The sequence below is a fragment of the Nymphaea colorata genome, unplaced genomic scaffold (assembly GCF_008831285.2).
Source record: "Nymphaea colorata isolate Beijing-Zhang1983 unplaced genomic scaffold, ASM883128v2 scaffold0001, whole genome shotgun sequence".
Taxonomy (NCBI): Eukaryota; Viridiplantae; Streptophyta; class Magnoliopsida; order Nymphaeales; family Nymphaeaceae; genus Nymphaea; species Nymphaea colorata.
In genome coordinates, this window is record NW_022204507.1 from 6,064,468 (window position 1) to 6,088,092 (window position 23,625).

A 23,625-nucleotide genomic window follows, 5' to 3' on the forward strand; every position below is an offset into this window, starting at 1 on the left:
TCATTAGATGATTATTGAATTGATTTTGGGCAGGCCGAAGAGACTGGTTTCTACCACGACCGCCTCTTCCTTGATAATAGCCTCGACCGTCCCCATGTGCACGGCCTCGAATGGTATTGAAGGCTGTTATGGTAACTTGGTTTTCCATAGGTGACTCGGCAACATCATGTTTCATAAGTTGACGACGTGTTTCTTGATTCAATAAAAGATCATAAAGCTTGGCAAAACTAGGCAATTTTTTTGAGGATATAAGTGATCAAACTTTCATACTTTGATGGAAGTCCATTAACCATGATTTAAACAAAGTCTTCCTTTGGCGTATTACAGCCAGCCGCATCAAGAGAATCAACTTAAAATTTAACTTTCTACAAGTATGAAGTCATATCTGAGTTACCTTTCTTGATGAACATCAGTTCTTTCTTCAATAACATGACTCGCAGTGGAGACAGTGAGACATAGGATTTTTCTAATGCCATCCAGGCTTCTCACGCTGAGCGAGTCCTGATTATTTGACCAAGAGCAGCTTTGAAAATGGTGGCTTTGATCCAGCTCAAAACCAATTGGTCTGATTTTCTCCACATGGTGAAATCAGGATTGAGTTCATTTTTGCCATCTCTTGGAATCGTTTTTGATGGAGATGCACCAGATCTATCAACAAACTTGATTAAATCTTGAGATATCATCACAGACTCAAGTTGGCTACTCTATAGCAAACAATTATCTCTATTTACCTTCACAGAGACAAGGCTTGCAATTGACGAGAACGATGCCATGTGCTTAGTGGCAAGTGGCCTTGATACCATAAAGAAAATAGAAACAAGAGAGAGAGAGAGGAGATGTTGACACAATAGAATGAATAACTATCCTGCGTTGATTTCTGTTCTTCTCTTTATATAGTATGAATTGTAAAGTGTTACAAGACTTGACGTACAATGTGTAAACTAACTATGGTAGTACAACAATGATATAACCTTTGACAGGTAACAAAAAGTTTGAATTCAAACTTTCTTTCCTTAGTTGGGTCTCTCCTACATTGACGTTTTCTTATTGCCATGTTTAGTGGATTCAATTTTCACCAATTTCTCCTTGACAACGACGAAAATCTTTCACAATAATTTCATCAATCAACATTCATTGACATTTTTGGTGGCACTTATTATGCCCACAAAAGGACATTCAATGGCACACATTTGGTGCCACTAAAAATCATCTTGTACTGATAAACTTTTTGTACATGTTTTCATGATTTTTTTTCCTGGATGTTTCAAAAACGGATAAAAAAATTCATGAATCAAGACTCCATCACGGAAAATTTTAATGAAAATAAGAAAAAACTTTTTATTTGGCACTGATATCTTAATTCCCACCCACCTATTGCTGAAAAAGGGGTTTCTTTTTCTCCCACTAACATGTATACAAGTTGATCAGATGAAAAGTGGGTTTCGTGAAACCATCGGTAAGATTCATCTGACAAAAAGGGTGTGTGCTTGATAACTGTGACTCTCAGATCTACCTCAGAAATCCATGGAGTTATCAAACGTCGATTTTAACTTCCGTGGATTTCAGATCTATGAAGAGATTGAAATCCACAAATTTCAGGTCAGAGGAGGGGGCTCCAACCTCTTCTGCGGATCTCAGCTCATCTCCGCTGCATAGGTCATGGCAGGAAGAGTCCTCTCTCTCTCTCTTTCTCTTCCATGACCTTCCGCAAAGGGATTCTCTGAAACAAAAACTCTCAGCCAGTGACAAGGGTTTCAGAATCAAAACCCTCAGCAGTGGTTGAGGTTTCAGAATCAAAGCATTTGATCATTGCCACGAGTTTCAAAATAGAGACCCTCGCAGTGGTCGAGGGTTTCAAAATCAAAATCCTCGGTCATCGCCAAGGCTTCAATAATCGAAACCCTCCTCCAATGCTCAGGGTTCTGACTCGAAAAGCCCTCAGCAATGGCCATGGGTTTCAAAATCAAAACCATCAATAGTGGCCGAGGGATGCCCTCTTTTTCAGCAAGAAAAGAGGTATTCAGACCTCCTTTTTATGGGCTCACATAGGCAGAGAGAGAGAGAGAGAGAGCCACGACACCAACTAGAGCTCTATTGGTCATTTGATGGTTGATCCATAGAGAGAGAGAGAGAGAGAGCTCATAAAAGGGAAATTCATAACAAAATTTGGGGACAAGAAGTCCCCTAGATACAAGAACAATCCGCAAAAACAAAAATAAAAAGAAAATATACAAGGCACCCACACAATAAACAAAATAAGAAGGGTGAGGAGAGAGTAGATAGATGGAGTGGCATGGTCATCCAACCACAGACAAAGGACGACACTGCAGCCGAACAGCAAAATGGATATCCCCCTGCAGGAGACGAGCCACAAAATCCGGTGACGAGGAGGTGCCCCTAAAGACCCTGTTGTTGCACTCCTTCAAAATGTGCCACCAAGAGAAAATGAGCTACAACCTCCAGACACAACCACAGGAAATAGACATGTGAGGTAAGGACAAAAGAGAAAAAGAAGGCGAATGGAGCGTGTAGTCTAGAAGACTACTAACAAAGGAAGGTCATGCACTGACAAGAACACTGTAAAAGCAAGGACAACAAGTAAAAGGGTGGACCCAAGACTCAGCAACAGCGAGATAGAAAGGACATTCGTTAGCTGAATTAATGCAAAGGTGCTGTAAGGGGTCTAAAGTGTTGATGTGGCCAGCAAGAAGAAGCCAGACAAAAACAATGGCACCAGAAGAAGGGCCAGGGGACAAAAGGAACCAGAGTGGGAGTGACGCAACATAAGAACCAAAGGAGGCCAGATAGCAAGAAGAAAAAATGAATCCACGGGTAGGTAAAAGAGGCCAGGAAGGGGGTGCAAACGATGGGACGTCAGCAAGGTGGAAGAAAAGGGAAAGGGCAGAAAACTAGTCACACCAAATGTAAACACGAAATTCGTAATGGTTTGATTTTAAAAACTTCGGTCTGAGATCCGACTATCCAAAATCAACCCTCAGATCTAAGATCCGAGGGCATCACACGCAACCAAAGGGAGTTTCTACCGGTGCCATCCATTATGGCTGTCTATTGCTGCAGGGATGCCCCAAACCTATGCAAATTAGTCAGATAAATTTAAGAGACAAAAAGGGGTTTTTCCTTGAAAACTATGCTCTCTTTATCAAATGAAAATGATATCCCATCGTGAATCAGTTTATCAAATGAAAACTATGTTCTCTTTCGGTCAATCATGTTTGGCAAGATCAAGACTTTGTATATGAATGGTATGGAGCAGATGGCAGATGCACTTACTAAAGGTGTGACTTAAGTTAAACTCAGTCAAGCACTTAGCAAGTGGGGATGTTTTGACTTGAGGGGAGTGTTAAGGAGTGCTTATTTTGGATGTCGGATGTCCCTGTAGTGTATAAGACTATGTATTTTGGTAATTGTCTCTTGGCTGCCTTCTTCGACCTCCATATTGTTGTGCAGTTGCACTTGTATTGTGTGAAGATCGAATATAATTTCGCTCTTTTCCTTCTCGTGTTCCCATGGTTGTAGACCAAACTTGTTGAACCACGTAAATGGAGTTCTTGATCTGTTTTTCTTGATGTGTGTTGCCAAACTGTTTTGAAAAACATCACATTTCCTCAAAGAGCAGCTCACCCATTGTGGGGAGCTTCTTTGGTGTTTCGTGCATGGCCACTGCATGCTTCAGCTTCAGCAGGAACGACTGTCCGTCTAGTTCGGGTAATGGTCCGTCTAAGATAATTCGGGTATTGAATTCGACCACTAAAACTTGGATTTAATTGGGCGGATATCCGATCGGTGCCTGCATTGTTGCCATCAGTTGATGGTCTGGATTGGCTCGGACATCATATATCCCTGATCCATTATAATATATTTACATATATACACAGACACAGACACACATACACACACACAATAAATTTGGATTGTAGTCCTTGGATCTGTAAATGGGTTGAAGAAAGAAAGAGAAATATATATAAACCTGTCACACCCGAAAGATTATACATAGTAGATAGTGAAGTAAATGGATCGAGTATATCCCACTCCAAAACCTTTTAGTAAGCATCTGTTGGCATCAGATTAGTTATCCAGCATTTGGGGGATTTTGGGCTGATATCCATGTTTCCAAACACGCGTTAAATGGTAACCGACTAATTTGGACTGGACAAAAGATTGAATCAGATCGTCACATACAGATATTAGGGTGTTATGATGGGCGGATCTGAACAGTGGATCAGGGATATCCATGTTTCCAAACACGCATTAAATGGTAACCGACTAATTTGGACTGGACAAAAGATTGAATCAGATCGTCACATACAGATATTAGGGTGTTATGATGGGCGGATCTGAACCGATTAATTTCTTACTTTGAATTTAAATCCCACTTACACAGTGGATATCCATGTTTCCAAACACACGTTAAATGGTAACCGACTAATTTGGACTGGACAAAAGATTGAATCAGATCGTCACATACAGATATTAGGGTGTTATGATGGGCGGATCTGAACTTTGTTTCAAAATATAGTACTTTTAATCTGTACCCAATTACATAAAGTCATAACCAAATTTGGTAAATGTTAGATCTGGACCCATTAATCCAAACCGTTGTTTTTGAAAAATCAATGTTGTATGATTTTTCCACTTTTATCTAACATTTCATGCATGATTGGCCATTTTTAAAGGAGATCTATAAGAATATTCATCTTGATCTCCTCCCTCATATCCTCCAAAGATAGTGTAATGCGAACAGGAGGCCGATGATAAATCGCTGTTCCTTTCACCAATTAGCTTTCACGTAAGGATAAATTTGAGTTGGATGCCAATATAAAAAAGAACTGTTTTTTTAAAAAAAAAAAGATATGAAAAATGAAATTAACATCTGATAAGAGATTGAATTGGATTCGGCTTAAAGAAAATCATATCTGAGTGGATTCATATTCACATTTAAATAAGTATCTCATGGTTTCAGATTGGATTTAATTTTAAATATCTTGTATCCAATCCGCATACATTTTGAAGGTTGGCTCTTATCATATAATAATTCAGTCCGAGCTTGTTTAAGAAGTCATATTCAGATTCATGGGCGAGTTTAAAAATCATATTCTAATTGTGCATTCAGTGTAGGGGTTAGATCTGTTATAAACTTTTCTTCATTCATATTGGAATCCAAATTTGATGACAAATACCAACATATATAAAAGAAATGGATGCGGTTAGTAGTACATTCAACTCAGTGAGAGAGCCAACGCATCTCAAATCCAACATTGTCAATGCACCAAACTTCTGAAATTACACTTTTTAACAGTTATGATGCCGATCTTGTACATAGATCCAAATGACAGAAGTTCATAACCAGATCACTTGATATGGATTAATGTAAATAAGGTTTCATAATAATGGGAAATCAATCATCTGAAGTATCTCACATATTGTGAAGATTGAAAGCAAATTAGGTAAAGATTTAGAAAAGAGGTATTAAAAAGTTATATAAGAGTGCCTAATGTTTAAGCCAATAACTTATCACCACTCCAACTTTTAAAATTAAAAAAAATGAACACTCAATTTTTTGAAAAAGGCATAATAAACCATTTATGTTCCATGAAAATATCAACATATAGACAATTTGAAGAAGCTACTCCTAGTATAATTTTTTCTAAAACTTTCGTCTAAAGTTAGCTGTCATTGATCAATGTAAATAGGGGCATTTGTTTAACTTGGATTTCAGATCTGAGGTTTTGGCCATATATTAACAATCTAAACTCCTGATTTTTCTGTGGATCTAAAATATACTGTTTGTTTATGGGCCCCATTAAAAAAACAAAAAAAAGATTTCATATCAACCTTAGATATTAGATCCAAAACTACCAAACGCAATCAGGAAGAATAGATGACTAATGAGCGTGACAATTATTCAAGTAAGATTTATATTAGCTATTAGCTATGCAATGACTTGCATGCCAAGACTATTGAGCTTCCTCGGTCTTATGTCCCCAAAAGGCATTTGTTATAGAGAAGACCCAGAAAAGGGTTGAATGAATATCCTTGATCATGGATATCTTCATCGACAATCTTGCTTTTATACGGTAATCGTTCATGCATGGTTCATGGGTTCAAAAAAAATAATAAGGGCCCTCTTCTTCAAAGGTAAAGCAGATAAATGCTTTTTCATAACAAAAATGGATCCATCGATTCCATATCTCTATCAGAAAGTGCAGCTAGCTTCGAAGTTATTAAATTTAAATTACAGCCATCCAACTTTTACAGTAGGTGGCAGTTTGCTGGTTCAAGTTGCGAGACTCCTTGCACATGAAGCTGGTTATGTGCACGTGTTTGACTAAAATGGTCTATTTAAAATCTTTTTTTAAGAAGACTTTTATTGGACAGAAAAGAAATTGTAAAAATATTAAAGCACTAAAATGTATAGACCTTTATAAAAAATTTATAAAATACACCCATCTCCTTTCTTTCTTTTTTGAGTGCATATTTGTTGATTGCAAGCTGAAGCAGGTATAAGCTTTAGGACTAGCTTCAGAGTTTTACACTGCCAAGTGAGAGAGAAAGATTCGATCAGATTCGAATAAAATATTCTCTTAACCATATGTAGCTGCTTTTTCAAATATTCACGTGTTCATAATTGAATTCTGATTTGAACATGAATGAATAAAAGTCATATCTAACTCTGAAATCCAACTTTGCAATCTGAATATGATCTGAATCCAACTTTGCATTCACTTCTTAATCTGAATTTTGAACCAAATCTAGCTGACTTTCAATATATATGGGTGTTAGATGTATGATATTTGTTTAAAACTAAATCTGATCTGAATTTTAATCTGATCAAATATTTACATATATCTGAATCCGAATCCAATAGAATGTCATTTCTTAAATCCGAACCTTATCTGATTTTTCCATTGCCACTATATTTTTTTTCTATAACTGGTTTTTCAGAATCGTTTGGTTGGATATCTGATTCAAATTGAATATACTGACATCCTTACTTAACTAGAAATGCCTATCTCCACCACTGGAAATGGGAGTCAAAGACGCACTATGATATGCGCATGATATTACTACTTGATTCTAACCAAAGCGGCCACAGGTATTGGCATATGATCTATGTTTCAAATCTAGGAAATGATGAGATCATTCAACCTTCTTCTATGCACATTTCAGTTCCTTTCTTTCCAAAGTCTAAAAAAGTAGCACCCATAAGAATGGAACTAAGGATGTACCATCAGCGCGCCCCTCAATCCAACTAGCTATGCTATGGCATGTCAATTCCAAATAGTTGACTACAACATATTACATCACTGACCTGAAAAAAAAAAATTGAATGTATAGATAACAATAATTTAAGTTTGGAGCAATACTTGACGAACAATATACTAGACAAAGTAGACCACATAATCGAATAGTTTTGATCCGAGTGATTCCACAAACATCAACATAAGTCATTTGTGCATCTCATTCATTCAGCATCATTCAACAAATATCATGTCTTGGGCACGTCAATGGATTGAAACCTACAAGATCTTGACAGGTAGATTGGCCTATTGCCTTCTTTATTGCATATATGAGATGTATCATTTCTACCAATCTGCAAATTTGTTCATTTGGAAGTTCTACACTGTCATGCCTCATTTCTTTCAGCATCAACTATTTAAATAAGATGAAAGAAACTATTTAATTGGAACAGATACAGCCTTGTCCATATCATTAGATAAAAATAATGCCATTGTGTTTGTCATTCAAAGAGCAGTGGTGAAGTAAAAAAAATTAGCTGGAGGGACCCTTGTTTAAAAACATTTATATCTTTAGGGGGCACTTATGTATGTATAAAAGAAAAAAAAAATTAAATTTGCTAATGTAAAAAATAAAGAAATTTTAAAGAGCTGGTCTGGGCAGCTTAGGCCACATGTGGCTAAGCCACTGCCAAAGAGGGTCAAAACGACAACATAGTGGCCAGGGAAGAGACATGTTCAGTCTTGCACTTCGTTTTCGAAACTTCTCTTGCTACATTCCCATACTAGCATGTAAGATTCAATCATGTATTCAGTTTTCAAAACTTCTCTTGGTAGTTTTTTTCATACTAGTGTCTAAGGGAAGAGAAATATTCAATCACACACTTCGTTTTTTAAACCTCTCTTGATACTTTCTTATATTAATATGCAGCCAGAATGCAAAGTTTTATAGGAATAATCCGACTGCACACCAATTTTCTGGATGGAAAAACCATACAGCAAGGCAATGCTATGACATACCCAAGCTTTTGCTACATGGCCAGCATCGAGCTTGCTTCAAGATGATATGTGGTATCTAGATTCTAGGGCAACACATCACATGGAAATAGATATTGGCAATGCCATCACCAACAAAAATGAATGTAAAATCGATCTCACACTGTTTCGTAACCTCACATTGTTTTCCCTTCATATTCAAAAATTTGATCTCAAAGATGCTTTACATGTTAATGTGCACTAAGAAAAATATGTTGTTTATGTTGCCAAACTTACACATGATAATCACCATTTCTTTGACTTTTGTCCTCACAAATTTATGGTTAAGGATCATTAGAAATGAAAAGTTTTAGTTCAAGGCACCAACGAGAAAAATTTATACAAGCAAAGTGCTTCGATGTTTGTGCATAAACAGTCCAAACAAGAAAGCCTTTATGAAAATTTTGGCTGCACTTGTGACCTTCATTTTTTTCTATTTGAGAATTATTAGATTTAAAGTCAAACCATGTGGTTTTATATTGAATATGAACTTTATAAAGGATATATATGTTATGGCTCCTCACTCTTGCAATACATACAGTTCTCAACATACTGTTTTCTATGAAGAAAACCGTTTGCAGTTTTTAAATGCTACTAATTCATTAAAAAACTAATTGTAATTGAAACTAAACCAAATATGCAAGCCCCATTTCCAATGCAATTCAAGAGACATTCAAAATATATCTTGCCCAAAATGAAACTTTGTGTATCTTCATCAACCCATAGCTTGGTCAAGACATAGTTCCTCATGAATCACCTATTTGTACATGAAGCCCCATGTCCCATCAACAAACCAAGAGAAGAAGAAAGGAAAGGAAATCATGAAGTGGAACTGGAGTTTAGACCCATCTAGTGAAAGACTTACAACCATAGAACTAATTAATTTGAACCCACCATATGATTAACCAATCTATGGATGAAACAAGAGCACTAAATGCTTATTTTCCATCCAAATATAGTCTTCCTTTGTGTCTCCTTAGTGAAGTCAATACAAGTTAAGTTGAACTCAGAGTTCATCTTAAAGCAAAATGTAATCCTAAAGACGCTCAAGCTATGGAAAAAGAGTTGGGGTCTTTTTATACAAATCAATTCTGGGCTCATCTCAGCCAACAGCTCACATAATAATGTTAGATGTGGATGGATATTTAGATTAATAGGGAGGAACTCTAATGGCTCAATTGCTAAGTACAAGTCTCGCCACTTTGCAGAAGGTATAATCCATAAGAAGGGATATACTAATACAAAACTTTTAGTCCTATTGTTAACCAAACTACAAAACAGTTGATCTCAACCATGGCTATCTCGAAGGGTAGATCTTTACATGAATTAGGTGCCAACACTTTCTCACAACAGATTTTAAAGTAAAAGGTGGTTCATGATGCAACCACCATGGTTTTAAGATTAATGCATTCCAATCATGTTTATCGCCTCAATAAAGCATTGTCCAAGTAAAAAAAAGGCTAACAAGGCATGTCCTTGCTCATCACACTTGGGGTTCATGAGTCACAATTAGATATGCCCATAAAATCATCACTGATGATTTGTGTAGATAACATCATAGCCACTAGAAGTAACATGGTTGAGGTAGAAAAAAATCATAGTCACTAAAAGTAAAAAACTAATTGTGGCAAGTTCTCTGTAAAATATATAAGATGACAACGTATTGCCAATCACATACTATATATATATACATATATATATATATATATATAATTCCCCTGCAAGCCTGCCATCACTCTTGCAGTTGCTAGTAGACCTATATTCAAGCTTGATAGATCATCTTTTGCTTTCCACAATAAACACATAAGCATCGTTGGAGCTTTGTGGTATGTACTTGCATGTTCATGAAGCAACCAACCGAGGACTATGTGAAACACCTTTTTGGCTACTTAAATGTCGGTCTAAGTTGCCGTATGAAAATAGTCTGATCAACTTCATTCAAATTGTCGACATTGTCTAATGTTGAATGGAAATTGTCTTCATTCTTTAATGTTGATTGTGTAGGACGCCCAGATGATAGAAAGTTATAAATTGGTATGTCATCTTCGTGGGACTTACATCATCTCATGGAAATCTAGAAACCAACACACAGTCACCAAATCTTATTGGTAGCATAGATGGTCAGACTGGCAGTATTGCAAAGGGCCATTGTAAACTCGATTCTCATGAGTGCTATTCAGCTGAACTACAAATGGTGGGTGTGTGATGCTTAGTTGATGGGTGTCTTGCTTTGCACTTAAGTCACAAAGAAGCCCCAAACTGTGGGGCAGGAGGAAAGAGGGAGGGGCCTCCAGCTACACCCCAACAAAACGAAAGCAAAACACCAAATCTTAAACATTTAAAACTAGCATATTAATTTCAAATTATCATTTTTTTCAAATTGTTGTGTCCTCCCTACCCACATACCCAAACCTATGGCTGAATCCATACCACCACTAACGCGACTTGGGTTCGGGGAAATGTTGGAAACACATTTGAAAGGGATGTCAACAGTTGTAATATGATAAAGCAAGAACGCTCGGATGTAGATCCAAATGAGCAAGGAGATTCTGTCAAGGATTCGATCAAATACTGGATCCAAGAAAATTGCCATGAAAATCTGTTGTATTGAAATAATTCCATATCTGATCCTATAAATCAAGATATTGGTAATTTGTATGAAATCCTTCTCACTTATAAAATGGCCATATCAGATTCACCTAAGAAGTAAACTGTTCATAAGTGGTTTATATACGAAAGGAGGGTTGCTTGCCCTTCCTGGTCTGCTGTCATTCATCCCTTTAGTTCAAACAACTTTAGAAAAAAAAATGGATTTTAACATCAAATGAGCTACCGTGGTTGCAAAACCAAAAAAGGTCCGAGTTAACATCTTTAACTTCTCTGCTATATATCAATAACCAAAAGTTTCCACTAGAAATTCCTTGAGCATATGATATTCATGCACTCGGATACTTCGGGAAAGATAAATCAAACTACAAATTCTCTCTCAAACTACTAATGTGGTTGAGAGTTGTGGTTCTTAAAGCTAATAATGTGTTGATATCATAGGCCCCCTTTCCCTTTCAAACTCTTTCTCCCTCTATATGACCAAAGTTTTGTAATAATATTTCTCTCTATCTCTCTAACAATTGGAGCAAACTTTTGTAATATTTTCTCCCTCTAAGTGATGGTCAGATAATGAAAAGGCTGTTCCGATAATCAAAAGACCATGGAGGAGGAGTCAGCGGAGGCGTGGTGGAGGTAGATGAAGGAAATACCAACCTCACTCTTCTCAATCTTGGACCATTCGGTCCTGTCATCCCTTTCTTTTTTCTCTGTCTCAGAAAGGACTAGTTGTTGGGACTTGGGACCAACGCAAGGCAAGAAGTCAGAGAAGATGGAGAGAGAGGAAGGGAGAGGGGAGTGATGATGAAGCATGGGGAGGCATCAAGGGGGCCACGGTCGCCGTCTGCAACAGCAGCACCATTGAAGGCAGCGGGGAGGAGGAGCACGAGACGCAGGTGCTCACCGTCCTGCATGTGCTGAAGGAGGCATCCTGGCGGATACGGGAGTCTCCCACTGTCGGCAGAAGAAGGAGGAGGAGTAGGGCAGTGCCATCAAGGCCCTCCTCCGCCTCCTGACTGAGGACCTCGCCTCCAAGTTTAAGGACCCCAAGCTTGCCGACCTCACCCACCACCTTTGCAGCCTCCGCTCCTAGGTGGACAACCAGCTCCCCACTCCTACCTCACCGTCATCAGTTCCTTAATCAGGGGGCAGTGACATCATGTGTGTCGCCAGCCTCAACGAGTCCGAGATTCAGGCATGGATTGACCGGAAGAGCATCGAGAAGCTGGTGAAGTCACTGCTTAGTGAGGATGAGGAGGAGGTGAAGGTCGTCGGGCTGCTGTCGGTCTTTGAGTCCCGGGTCTCCAGGATGCAGTGCTAAGTTCTCGGGCTTTTTTCGTGCTCGAATCGGTCTTGTGCGACAGGAAGGCATCCAGGCGGGTCAAGCAGAACTGCGCCTTCGCCATGGCGGCTCTGGTGATGTTCGTGGGTCAGGTGGTGATGAGCCCGATGGCGACGTCCCTGGTGGAATTGGGCTCTGCCGACGGCCTCAGGGTCCTCTATAGCTTGATCATCGCCATCAAAAGCATCTTTGTCGATGAGATCCACCAAAGCGGGGAGCTCCCCAAGATCATAAATGGCTTGGATTCAGAAGATGAGGGCTTGAAATCGGCTGCTTTAGATTGTATTCTGGAGATTGGATACATTGGCAGAAAGGAGGCAATCGAGGCCATGATGGAGAAGGTGTTAAATTTCATGGAAGGAAGGCAGGAAGAAAAACGGGACAGCTCAAATTTAATGTGGCTCAGCGTTTATAGCCCACATCCACGAAAACAGAGAAAGCTCTGTTTTTTGTCTCTCTTATTTTACATCCACGAAAACAGAGAAAGCTCTGTTTTTTGTCTCTCTTATTTTTTCTTACCGATGTCGTATGAATGATCTCCTTATAAAGAGTTACAGGCCCTTATTCCCTTACAAATCCCAACGGTTTAAGATTCCTGCAAATCAGGGAGTTACAGAGAAAAAAGGCAACAGGTTAAATAGGTATGACGAGATTGGTGTGATGATATTGACGAGATTCTCATTCTGTTGCTCCTCTTTCTAAAGATATGATCAACCGTTAGCTGGTGAGGATGTCTTTCCAAGAAGGAGATGAACGTTAGCTGCTGAGGATTTCTTTCCAAGGAGGAGACGGTGATAGAGCTTCCTTCCAAATGTGCTAACAAACTCCCCCTCAAGTTGGTAGGCAGACATCAGCCTCCCCCAACTTGTCCATAATCATTTTGTGCCTTTCTTTCCCAAGACTTTTTGTCAAGATGTCGGTGAGCTGGTTTTTGCTTCTAACATGAGAAGTTGCAATGATGCCATTTTGATTTTTTTCTTGAACGAAATGACAGCCGACTTTGATATGTTTTGTTTGTTCATGAAATATGGGATTCGCACCAATATGAATAGCAGCCATGTTGTCGCACTTAAGTTCCATTGGGGAGTGGGTTTCGACCCTCATATCCTTAAGGAGGGACTTAAGCCAAATCAATTGACACGTACATATGGATATGGCTTGGTGTTCAGCCTCTGCGCTGGATCGGGCTACTACGGCTTGTTTTTTACTTTGCCAAGTGATCAAATTTCTTCCAAGAAACGTGCAGTAACCTGATGTTGACCGTTTGTCATTTGGGTCCCCAGCCCAGTCCGTATCACAATAGCCAGTAATGTGATGAGATTGGTCGTGTCTCATTAGGATTCCCTTTCCCGATGTCCCCTTTAAGTACCTCAAAATCCGGTGAGCTGCCTCAACAAGATGGGATCATGGTGGGTGCATGAATTGGCTAATGACGTTGACAGCATACATAATGTCAGGCTGCATAACTGTCAAATATATAAGTTTTCCAACTAGTTTTTGGAAACTTTCTTTGTTTTTGAACATATCACCATCTTCTTTCCTTAGCTTGCAGTTCATCTCAAGGGGTGTATTTGCAAGTTTGGTGCCTAGATATACAGTATCTTTCAAAGGATCAATCATGTATTTGCGTTGACATATAAATACTCCTTTTTCAGAGTGAGCCACTTCTATTCCAAGGAAGTATCGCAACAGTCCAAGATCTTTGATTTAAACTCACTATTTAAATGTTTTTTTATAGTCTGCATGATCTAAAAGTCATCTCCAGTAAGTATGATATCATCCCCGTACACAAGCAAGATGGTTACCTTGGATTTTCTGGTGAATGTGAACATGGTGTAATCGGCAGAGCTTTGCTGAAATCCGTAATTGATGAGTGCTGTCTTTAGACGAGCAAACCAGGCACAAGGTGATTGCTTTAATCCGTAAAGAGCTTTCCTTAGTTTGCAAAAATGTCCAGATCGGCAGTTAACTCCTTGCGGTACTTCCATGTATACCTCTTGTTCCAATTCACCATGGAGAAATGCATTTTTTACATCAAGTTAGAGAAGATTCCACCTTTTTGTAGATGCAACTGCAAGAAGAGTTCTCACCGTGTTCATTTTTGCTACGGGGGCAAACATTTCATTGTAATTGATTCCTTCTGTCTCAGTGAAGCCCTTTGCAATGAGGCGAGCCTTATATCGCTCCACTTCTCCATTGCTCTTGAACTTTATTTTGTAGATCCATTTACAGCCTACCAGTTTCTTTTTGTCTGGTAGAGGAATAAGATCCCAAGTATAGTTCTTTTCAAGCACCTCGATTTCTTCTTCCATAGTTTCCCTCCACCATAACACTGCACTAGCTTCATTAAAGTTTTTTGGCTCTTGATGACCATAAATAACAAAGATGTATGACTTGTAATTATGCGAGAGAACTACAAAAGAGAGATAATTGTCTAGTGAATGAAGACTTCCAATGGATAAGTAAGTATAGTAATCACTTAACTTGGATGAAGGCCAAGTCACTCTAGAGGAATGTCTTATGTGTGGTTGAGATTCGACGTTGGTAGTGATTCGTCTTCCTCCAAAATAGTGTTTTGAAGGCTGCTGTCGTTACTGGGAAAGTGGGCAATCCCTGGTTGGCATGTAGGCGTTTGAATTGCGAAGATGTCAGCCAGCGGACGTGGAGTACTATCAGCACTATTTTCAGCAGAGTTTCTGTTATTTGCCTCCCCCTGTATGCAGCAATCAGAGAAATGTTGATTTTCCTAGAATTTTACATCCTGAGATACAGTCATACGTTTAGAGAGAAGGTCAAAACAGCGATAACCTCTCTTCTTTCTTGAGTATCATAAGAATATACACTTAATCACACGTCGCTGGAATTTATTTCTAAATCTTCCTTGCACATGTATGAATCATTTGCACCCAAATACCCTGAGGTGTTTAAGTGACAGCGGCTTATTAAGAAGGAGTTCAAGAGGAATTTTTCCTTCTATGCTAGAGTTTGGAACTCGATTGGATATATAACATGTTGTCCCAATGGCTTCGCTTCAAAAAATCTAGGGTATGTTCTTGTGCATCATAAAAGTCCGAGCAATATTCAGAAGTTGTTGGTTTTTTCTTTCTGCAATGCCGTTTTGCTGAGGCGTCCCGGCACAGGTATATTGGGGCTGTATTCCATGCTTCCTCATAAAGTTTTTCAATGCATCGTTCACATATTCACCACCATTGTCAAAGTGAAGCATTTTAATCTTAGCACCATACTGAGGGAGAATGAGGGCATAAAATTTTTCAAAATTTTTTGGCACTTCACTCTTATTTTTGAGAAAATAAATCCAAGTTCAGGAGTCATATCAACATCGAAAGAGACATAGAACTTAAAACCAGCATGAGAGTCCTCTGGAGCAGGTCCCCAAACATCCGAGTGAATGAGATCGAAAGCTTTTTCAGACCTTTCATGAATCGGCTGGAAGGTGAGGCGTGTGAATTTTGCGAATTTGCATGCAGTACATGCTTTATTATCATCAATGGTGAGGGAAGGGATGAGGGGACTGAGGTTCCGATCGTATATGTGTCCTAATCGAGCATGTCAAATTTGATAGTCCGTCCTTTGAGTAGATTTTGATTTGGAGAAAAAACTCAAACAGTCGGTGTCCAAAGTGTAGAGGTCACCATGGCGTCGGCCCTTCCCAATCACCTTCTTCGTGCTCAGGTCCTGAAACGTTACATCCTTCTTGGAGAAAACAGCCAGACAATCATAATCTTGAGTGATTTTCCTAACAAACAAAAGGTTGACTGCAAGCTTAGGAACAAGTAAAGCAGAACTAATATTTTTCTCGAAGAATGTTTTTCCAGTGCCAGCAACAACCTTAGATGACCCATCCGCAGAAAAAACAGAACGATGAAGATCCTTGTTTAGATCGGCAATTCTTGTGGGATCATTAGTCATGTGATCAGTAGCACCAGAATCAACTACCCAGGATTTATTTTTAGTGGCAGTCAATAAGGCACAGAACTTACCTTCTGAGACGTCACCCACTGGTTGGGAGGATACTAGATTTGATCTAGAGAATTTCTAGAAGAACTTTTTCAGGTTATCTTTGGTGACAAAGTTTGGAAGGTTGACGTCTTTGTCTGGGATTGAAGAAGATCCCTTTTCCTTCCCTGGTCACCCCACAAGTTCCCAGCAGTGATCACGTGTGTGACCCAATTCCTGCAGTGAGTACACTTAAGTTTGCTGTGATTTTTCTGTGTGTCTGAGTGGTACCTTTGTATGCCTTGATTAGTGCCCAATTGTGAAATGCATGCCATTCTTTCTTGGCTGTCTTCTGTGGAGCCCATTTTAGGAGGGACGCTCATGACTCTTCGCCTTGACACCTCTCTCTAAATCATTTGACAAACTGCGTTGAATTTTGACAGCAGCATAGTATTCAGGATTTGAGTCCTTATGGCTTCAAAGTCCTCACTCAATCCAATGAGGACCTTGAAGATTTGATCTTCTTCAAAACGCTGTTTGTAAATGACTCGATCAGAGGTCGCTGGTCGATACTGGAGGAGCTCATCATGTAGACTCCTTAGTCTCCCAATGTACCGCTGCACATCTTGGTCATGGAGGGTGAGATTGGCAATCTTGCATTGTATCTGGTATACTTGAGCAAGATTATTTTGCTCACTGTAAAGTTCTTTTAGAGCCTTCTATATTCCGTGCACGGTATCTTGATATGTAAACAGATTTGCTATGGATGGTTCCATAGAGTAGAGCAGCCACACCATAACCATGTCATTCTTTGATTCCCATTCATCATAGTTGGGAATAGTAGTGGCTGGAGCTTTGGTTTTCCCGTTAATATATCATACCTTTGATTTTCCACAAAGAACAAAGCGAGCAGCCTTCTCCCAACTCAAATAGTTTGCACCATTGAGTGTGGTGGAGGTAATTCTCAGGGTATTATGCTCAGTGGACTTGGCTCACTTGAATGTTTCATCTCTTGATTTGAGCTAGCAGCATCAGCCATGATATTGGCCCTGCGGATTCCCAACTGAAGACAGTCTGGGTCGCAGGTGAGTCTCTCTGTTGCAGGAGGTTGCAGGGTCCTTTAGAAACCTGTGGAACTTGTAAATTCTGTATCTCTTCACAGGATTGTCCAAAAAAACTGAAAATTGGATAAAAAATACTAGACACGTGTCCAACGCCACCTTACTCAGCCTCTGAATCGCCTCCAGTCAAGAACGCGCTCCAGAGAAAGTCAGGCCTGGAATGCCCTGTCTGCCAAGCTTTGTTCCTGTGACAGCAACTGCGGCACTTCTGAAATGCCGTTTTCTCTCTCAGCTCCTTAGCATGTTCTCCCGATATCTTCAGATAACCTTGCTAGATATGGTGAGGAGAAAGAACTGGGCAGTGTGAGTGGTGAAGAAATGCAGGATTTCTCCACTCCTTGTGGAGACGGTGGCAATGGAGGGTGTATTTTTGTCAGTGACACCCATTTGGTGGGTGCTTTGCCAAGTTTGCTATACAGTTGGAAGTGGGGCAGGGGCTGAGGCAGTTGCTATCATGAAATGTTTGAAAAATGATAAATATTGAATTTTAGAAAATTTGGGGAGATTACACCTTCTAAGAATTTTCAAACTATTAGAACGTTGATTAGGAAATACTTGTTGCTCTTAAATTGTCGTGGAAACAAATTTATTAATTGAAAAATGTCGTTCTCATAGTTTAATAAAAAATGAATAAGTGCACGTGAGCAATGTGTTCCTTCAAGGGGTAGCATTGATTGTGAAGGTTCCATGAATATGCCCAGAAAATTGATAAAGGATCATGAAACAATAGCTCTAGTGTCCAATGAACCTTCTATAATTTTGCTGTAGATATATGGGACACTCACAAAGTGTCTCTATTGCCAAATGCACTCTTAGCTCCTTTATAAACTAAAGGGCAAAACAAGGCACTGAGGGAGTTTATAAACTTAGTCCTATGCAAGACGGTGGGTGAGAAGATTACATCATCAAAACATAAAAGATGGTTGTTGTATATGAAAACACCCTTACTTTGAACCGGGTCCATATCTAGAACTTTGAGAACATTTTTAGTTGTAATAACTTTGGATTTGATGTATATTCAAACTCCGATTTTAACTATGCATTGGACTCAGATATTTAAATTTGGGTTTGGATATATAAATTCAGCTTTGTTTTATTTTGAGTTTACTATCCAATTGGATATATACCAAATTACTTGATTTTAAGACGATATGTTAAAAGTTAGGTTGTATGGGAAGAAAATATTTTTAACATCCAGTAATTTACATATCCATTCCTCTCTCCTGTTCTTGTCTTGGGTCAGAAATTTTGGGCAGAAGGTTAGAGTTGTATCTTATTATCCAGTACTTGGTGCAAGACCCATAAATTGCCCAAGCCTGATATCTAAATATGCTTTGTGATTTTGAGAAAAGAAAAAAAAAACGAGATCACGTATCCAAATTTTTTACCTAATAAAATAGGATAGATGAAAACCCGAGAAAAAGAAATCTGCAAACGTGAGAAAAGCAAAGTGTAGAAGATTGGGATTGAGACATTTTTCCCAGATTTTTTTAGCAGAAAAAATATATGGGACTTTGCTAGTGTGCAGAGAAGCCTATGGGCTCACCATAGCCCAAATCAGTAAAGCTTCTGATTGGAGGCAAACAAATGGACCCTTAAAGATTTATTCTCTCATAAACTCAGCAACTTGAGAAATTTATTTTTCTGAGTTAAAAGAAAGTGAGAGTCTTGTTGTGTTTATGTACTCTCCACCACAGCAGTGGTGGACCTAATTAGAGGGGCACATGCCCACTTGCTCGCCTTTGTAAGTTTGATCTCTTCCTTAATTTGCCTAATTTCTTCACTTCTAATTCTTTTCCTCCGCTCTTCCCGTCTACCAAGAAACAGGGGAGGTTGGCGTTAGTAATGGACATACTTGCAGGGGAGGTTGGCGTTAGTAACGGACATACTTGCAGAAGCGCTCTTTCTGTTATTTTGGAAGCCATCACCAGTTTATTGAAAGAAAAGGTCGGCCACATCTTGAATGCCAAAGAGGATCTCATCAACCTCCAGAGGAAGCTGGAACTATTGCCGGCTGCCCTCAAGGATGCAGGTCGCAAGCCCTTTTCCAGCAACAGGGGCGACAAAAGTCTAGACGACAGCTGAAGGCTTGAGCATGGAAAAAGAGAGATGGATTCTTTAACATCATGGAACAAGGTAAGAAAGCCTTGGATCATTCTGCACACTTGCTTTAGAATTGTATTTAATTCGGTAAACCCACTTATTGCCCATGGGTTTTACATTTTTTAGACTACGCACCAAATCTCATGTTTCATTCTCTTCTTGTGCTTTAAATGAAGCAGCCATGGCATCACACCAACATTGATGCTTAACGGCTTGACTAAAGGAGGATGGTTCCAAATCTTTAGAGATGACCACAAGAAGTGCTTTATGAGGTGTAGAGTTATAAAGGAAATTATGACTGTGTGCATACATGTGACAGAGAGAGAGAGAGAGAGAGAGAGAGAGAGAGAGAGAGATAAAGAGAGAGATTACTGAATTTAATTTATTAATGTACCCATTTTATTACATGATGATACATAGCATCATAAGTAGGATTCGGTTAATGGGCACCAACATGGTTGATAGAGTGGGAAACTGCGACACTGGTGATTTGCTTAGGCACTTTGGATGGGCTTGGCAATGAGAGAGTAGACACGGTCCATGGACTCATGCTCCAGGAAACCCACTCCATCTTCATAGTCGTACATGCAATGGGAGACCCTCACAATGTTGAGAGCCACGTTCATGAAGGAACGAGAGAAGGCGGTTTATTGCTGCTGCTGCTGAGCAGAGAGCAGCTCCCTGTTCAGCCTCCTCCATGCATCCCTTAGCAAGTTTCTAATGTGCTGCCGTGCTTGCTCCTCCACTACCCTTGCCTTGTTCATATAAATCTGGACCGATCTAGGCAGGTTCCCTCTCCCAAATCCAACCTTCGATCAAGTGTTCAACATATAAAGAGAAGATCATCAGCCAATCAAAACAGAAAAACAGAATAAGAACATTGTCAACTCAGAGGCTAATACTAGTTAACCAGCAGAAAATACACTAAACTAACCCTGGATCTCTGGAGGTCAGCCGAGAGACGAACTATCATCGATGACAAGTTGATGATGTCGGACTCAGACTGCAGCTGCTGGATTGCTTGTTCCTCAATGTTTTGCGAGAGGAAGAAGTAAGCAGGGAGGAGAATAGGGCCGGTCATGGCTGCCCAGATGTTGCTCAAATATTCCTCTAGCCTTGGTGTCTGTTGGGCATGATGCCACCTTGCTTCAACCAAGTAAGCTCTGCACACACTCACCCACTGTCCAAGAGTAGAAGAGAGCATGTCAATTGGAAAGTGAAGCTAATATACTAATGTGATGATGTGAAGAGTAGAAGAAAGATTTGATAGAGAAAGTGTCATACCACTCTCCTCAAGTTTGAAGTGATATCACGGCCATGCCTCCTAAGAACAGTGTAGCTGATTTGGTTGGTTGTGTTGTAGACAGCCACATAGAAGACCCTCAGTGACTGTGGCAGCTGCTCTGCTGCTTGAAGATCCCACCTGCGTATATACAATATACAACACCCACATTGGCTCCTAACGATGTTAAGCAGAAACTAGAGGCAGAGTTGCTACCTCTAATTTACCAACCATAATCATACTTTACCTCTCAACAACTTGCACAAAGCGTTCGAGCTCCTCAACAGACTGATGCTCGTCGAAGATGTCCTCAATGGTGGCCATCAAGTAGGAGACCCTTGCGAGTTGCATCCTGTACTGTGAGAACTGTGGCCCATGCATCTTCCCCACTGCCACGAAGTAGCTCTCCACCAGCCTATCTCTGGCGAAGCTAATGTGCTCGTCCAAGCCCAAGTCCCTCCACCACCTGCAAACACCCAAAACAAAGGACTCATGGTTGATTATTAGTGGACCCAATGATGCAAACCAGCAACAATGTAACATACATGATATTCATTTCTGATATACATATATACATAGAATGACATTAGTTGCTGCATTATTATCAACTATTAACCAAGTTATTTAGGCAAAAGTGCAATAATGAATTGTACCCGGATAACTCCCTGAGCTCTCTTTGGTGGATTGTCTGCACCATGTTGAAGTCCGGCCTAGCAAACTCATGCAGCACTTGGCTTCTGCTGTCCGTCCTCTCGAATGTTTCAATATACTCTCGGGCCTCGACCCTGCGAACCCTTCTGTGGAGCAAAACCTGCAGAGCACGCTGTACCTGTCGAGACATCCTCTGTTCCATGTGGCTTATCCTTGCTCTAAGATGCTCTGAAGAGAGGGCTGTAGCTTCTTCCAACTCAGTTTCTCCTTCACAGGCTAGTTGTGATGCTTCGTAAAGGCGCAGCAACCCTCTCACGTCCTCACAAAGATTCTCAGTGAACCGGCCAGACTGTTCCCTAAATCTACTAAAGCACTCTACCAAATGCAAAAAGAAACTTTAATGGTTAGTGTCAATTAACACATTTGTAATAGACAGTCTAGATTAAAAACTAATTATTGAGTGAATATTTTGGAATTAATGCATGTTTATATACTGTATATGTATACCTGCAGAAACATAATAGCCATGTTGCCTCAGAATTCTGAACCGAAGTAAAGAAGAGTAGAGGTCCTCAAATCCTCTAGTGCTCGTGCATATGGCATCTAGCGATCGCCTGACCACAATCTCAAAGTGAAAGGCTACACCTAAACACGATGAGCTCCAACTGAGCCACTTGCACAGTCGTTGATGTTATAAGTTGTCGGACTTCTCTTCTCAATTTTTCAACTCTGGTCCTTTGTGTTTTGATCTGCTCTCATTTTCATGCCTTTGAATTAGGATCACATCATAATACCAAAATAAACAAAATAATAGTGTCAAATAAGAGGTATGGAAAATTACTGATGTTGCGCTGGTAATGGACTGGATGAAGTCATAGTTCCATGTACTTGTCTGGTATCTGGAAGGCCTCCTTTGAGCAGTAGACCAACCGCAGCCCTCAGTCCTAGGCTCACATCTTACAAGGGTGGTGCTCCATGGCTTGAACCCAGCCTTGGTATTAGGAGCAAGCCTGGGGGAAGTAACGAAAGGAGTGGAAAAGGAGGCAAGATGAGCAGCCATTAGAACAGTGTGTGTATTTGTTGTTGAATGCTGAATGCTTTCACTGCCTCTCGGATGACTTAGCTCAGGATTGGTTTGGTAGTTTATATAGAGCTGCATCTGAGTGTCCATTGCATGTCTATAATGGTTAGAGAATTTTAATTAGGTTCAATCTCTTAAAATATGGTGTTTGCGTAAGCTATAAATGTTTAATGCTATTTTCTTTGTATATAAATAGAAAGCATTAAACTATAATCCATTTATTTGGTACTTTTATTTTATAGATAGAATGCATTTTTTCTTCAAGTTTTTGATATGCATTATAATCCGGCACTTATTAGCTAATGTTCGGCACTTAAAACTATTTTTATCAAAGACCATGTTTATTTTTTACATGCATTTGAGTAGTTGCACCCCTTCACCTTTAAGTGGTGCAACTTGTCTTTTCAACAATATTATGAATATGGTTTGCTAGCTTATAGAGAGCCGCAATCGAGCGCACATTGTGTGTCTATATTGGTTAGAGAATTTCAATGAAGAGTAAAAACTTACATTGTGTTGCTTACATAAGCTATAGTCGTTTGACACACTTTCTTTGAGCGAAAATAAAATGCACTAAAAGATGGTGTTTAAGTTATAATTCTTTGTATAAATGTAGAATGTATTCATTGTTTCAATGAAAATTTTAATGGGTTGGTGTCAGCAGCCGGCCCCACCAGACGGCCCACACCAGCCACCATGTGTTTCTGCCTTTGTTCCGAGAGAAGCATGTAAGAGAAAAGAGGAAGAATGATGAAAACAAGTGGCAGACCCAACTATCTTTCAGGCCTCTTTCACAAAAAGAACCACTAACCTCACTACTTGTCATAGAAGCTGCCAAAGGAGAAAGAAAGGAAGGAAGGACAAAGCTACCCCTTCAACCACAATTAGGGATGTCAATGGATCGATCATAGTCAAATTGGATTTACCTTTAGCCTTATCTAATTCCAAATCTGGAATCCTATTTCACAAACTGAATTTGATTTGAATATAATTTTTATATTCATATCTAAATACAAATTTTGAACTGAATTTGTCCTATTTTCAAAATGTAATAATATTAGATATAAGATATATGCTTAATAACAGATCTGATTCAAATCCATATCCAAATCCAACCGGATGTTTATGTATATCCGAAAATCTGATTGGAAGCCAATTATTAAAGCTGATTTCAATCCTACTTTTTAATAGGA

The 23,625-nt window shown here is 39.5% G+C and overlaps 1 protein-coding gene across 1 annotated transcript; it reads right to left on the reverse strand.

The window, feature by feature from the left end:
• Positions 1–20,319: 20,319 nt before the first annotated feature.
• On the reverse strand, positions 20,320–22,411 carry LOC126409265 (alpha-thujene synthase TPS3, chloroplastic-like). Its single transcript, XM_050075344.1, has 6 exons — positions 22,282–22,411; positions 21,859–21,996; positions 21,354–21,726; positions 20,990–21,166; positions 20,703–20,841; positions 20,320–20,598 (listed from the first exon to the last, which is right to left on the reverse strand). The coding sequence occupies exons 1-6, from the start codon at positions 22,409–22,411 to the stop codon at positions 20,320–20,322; spliced, it is 1,236 nt and encodes a 411-aa protein (XP_049931301.1).
• Between the last annotated feature and the right edge of the window lie 1,214 nt (positions 22,412–23,625).

Coding starts and splice junctions, on each gene's coding strand:
- LOC126409265 (XM_050075344.1), bottom strand. CDS start 22,411: ATGGCTGCTCATCTTGCCTCCTTTTCCACTCCTTTCGTTACTTCCCCC. Junction 21,727..21,858: donor TGGCTATTATGTTTCTGCAG/GTATACATATAC, acceptor TGCATTTGGTAG/AGTGCTTTAGTAGATTTAGG. Junction 20,599..20,702: donor CTTCAAACTTGAGGAGAGTG/GTATGACACTTT, acceptor ACTCTTGGACAG/TGGGTGAGTGTGTGCAGAGC.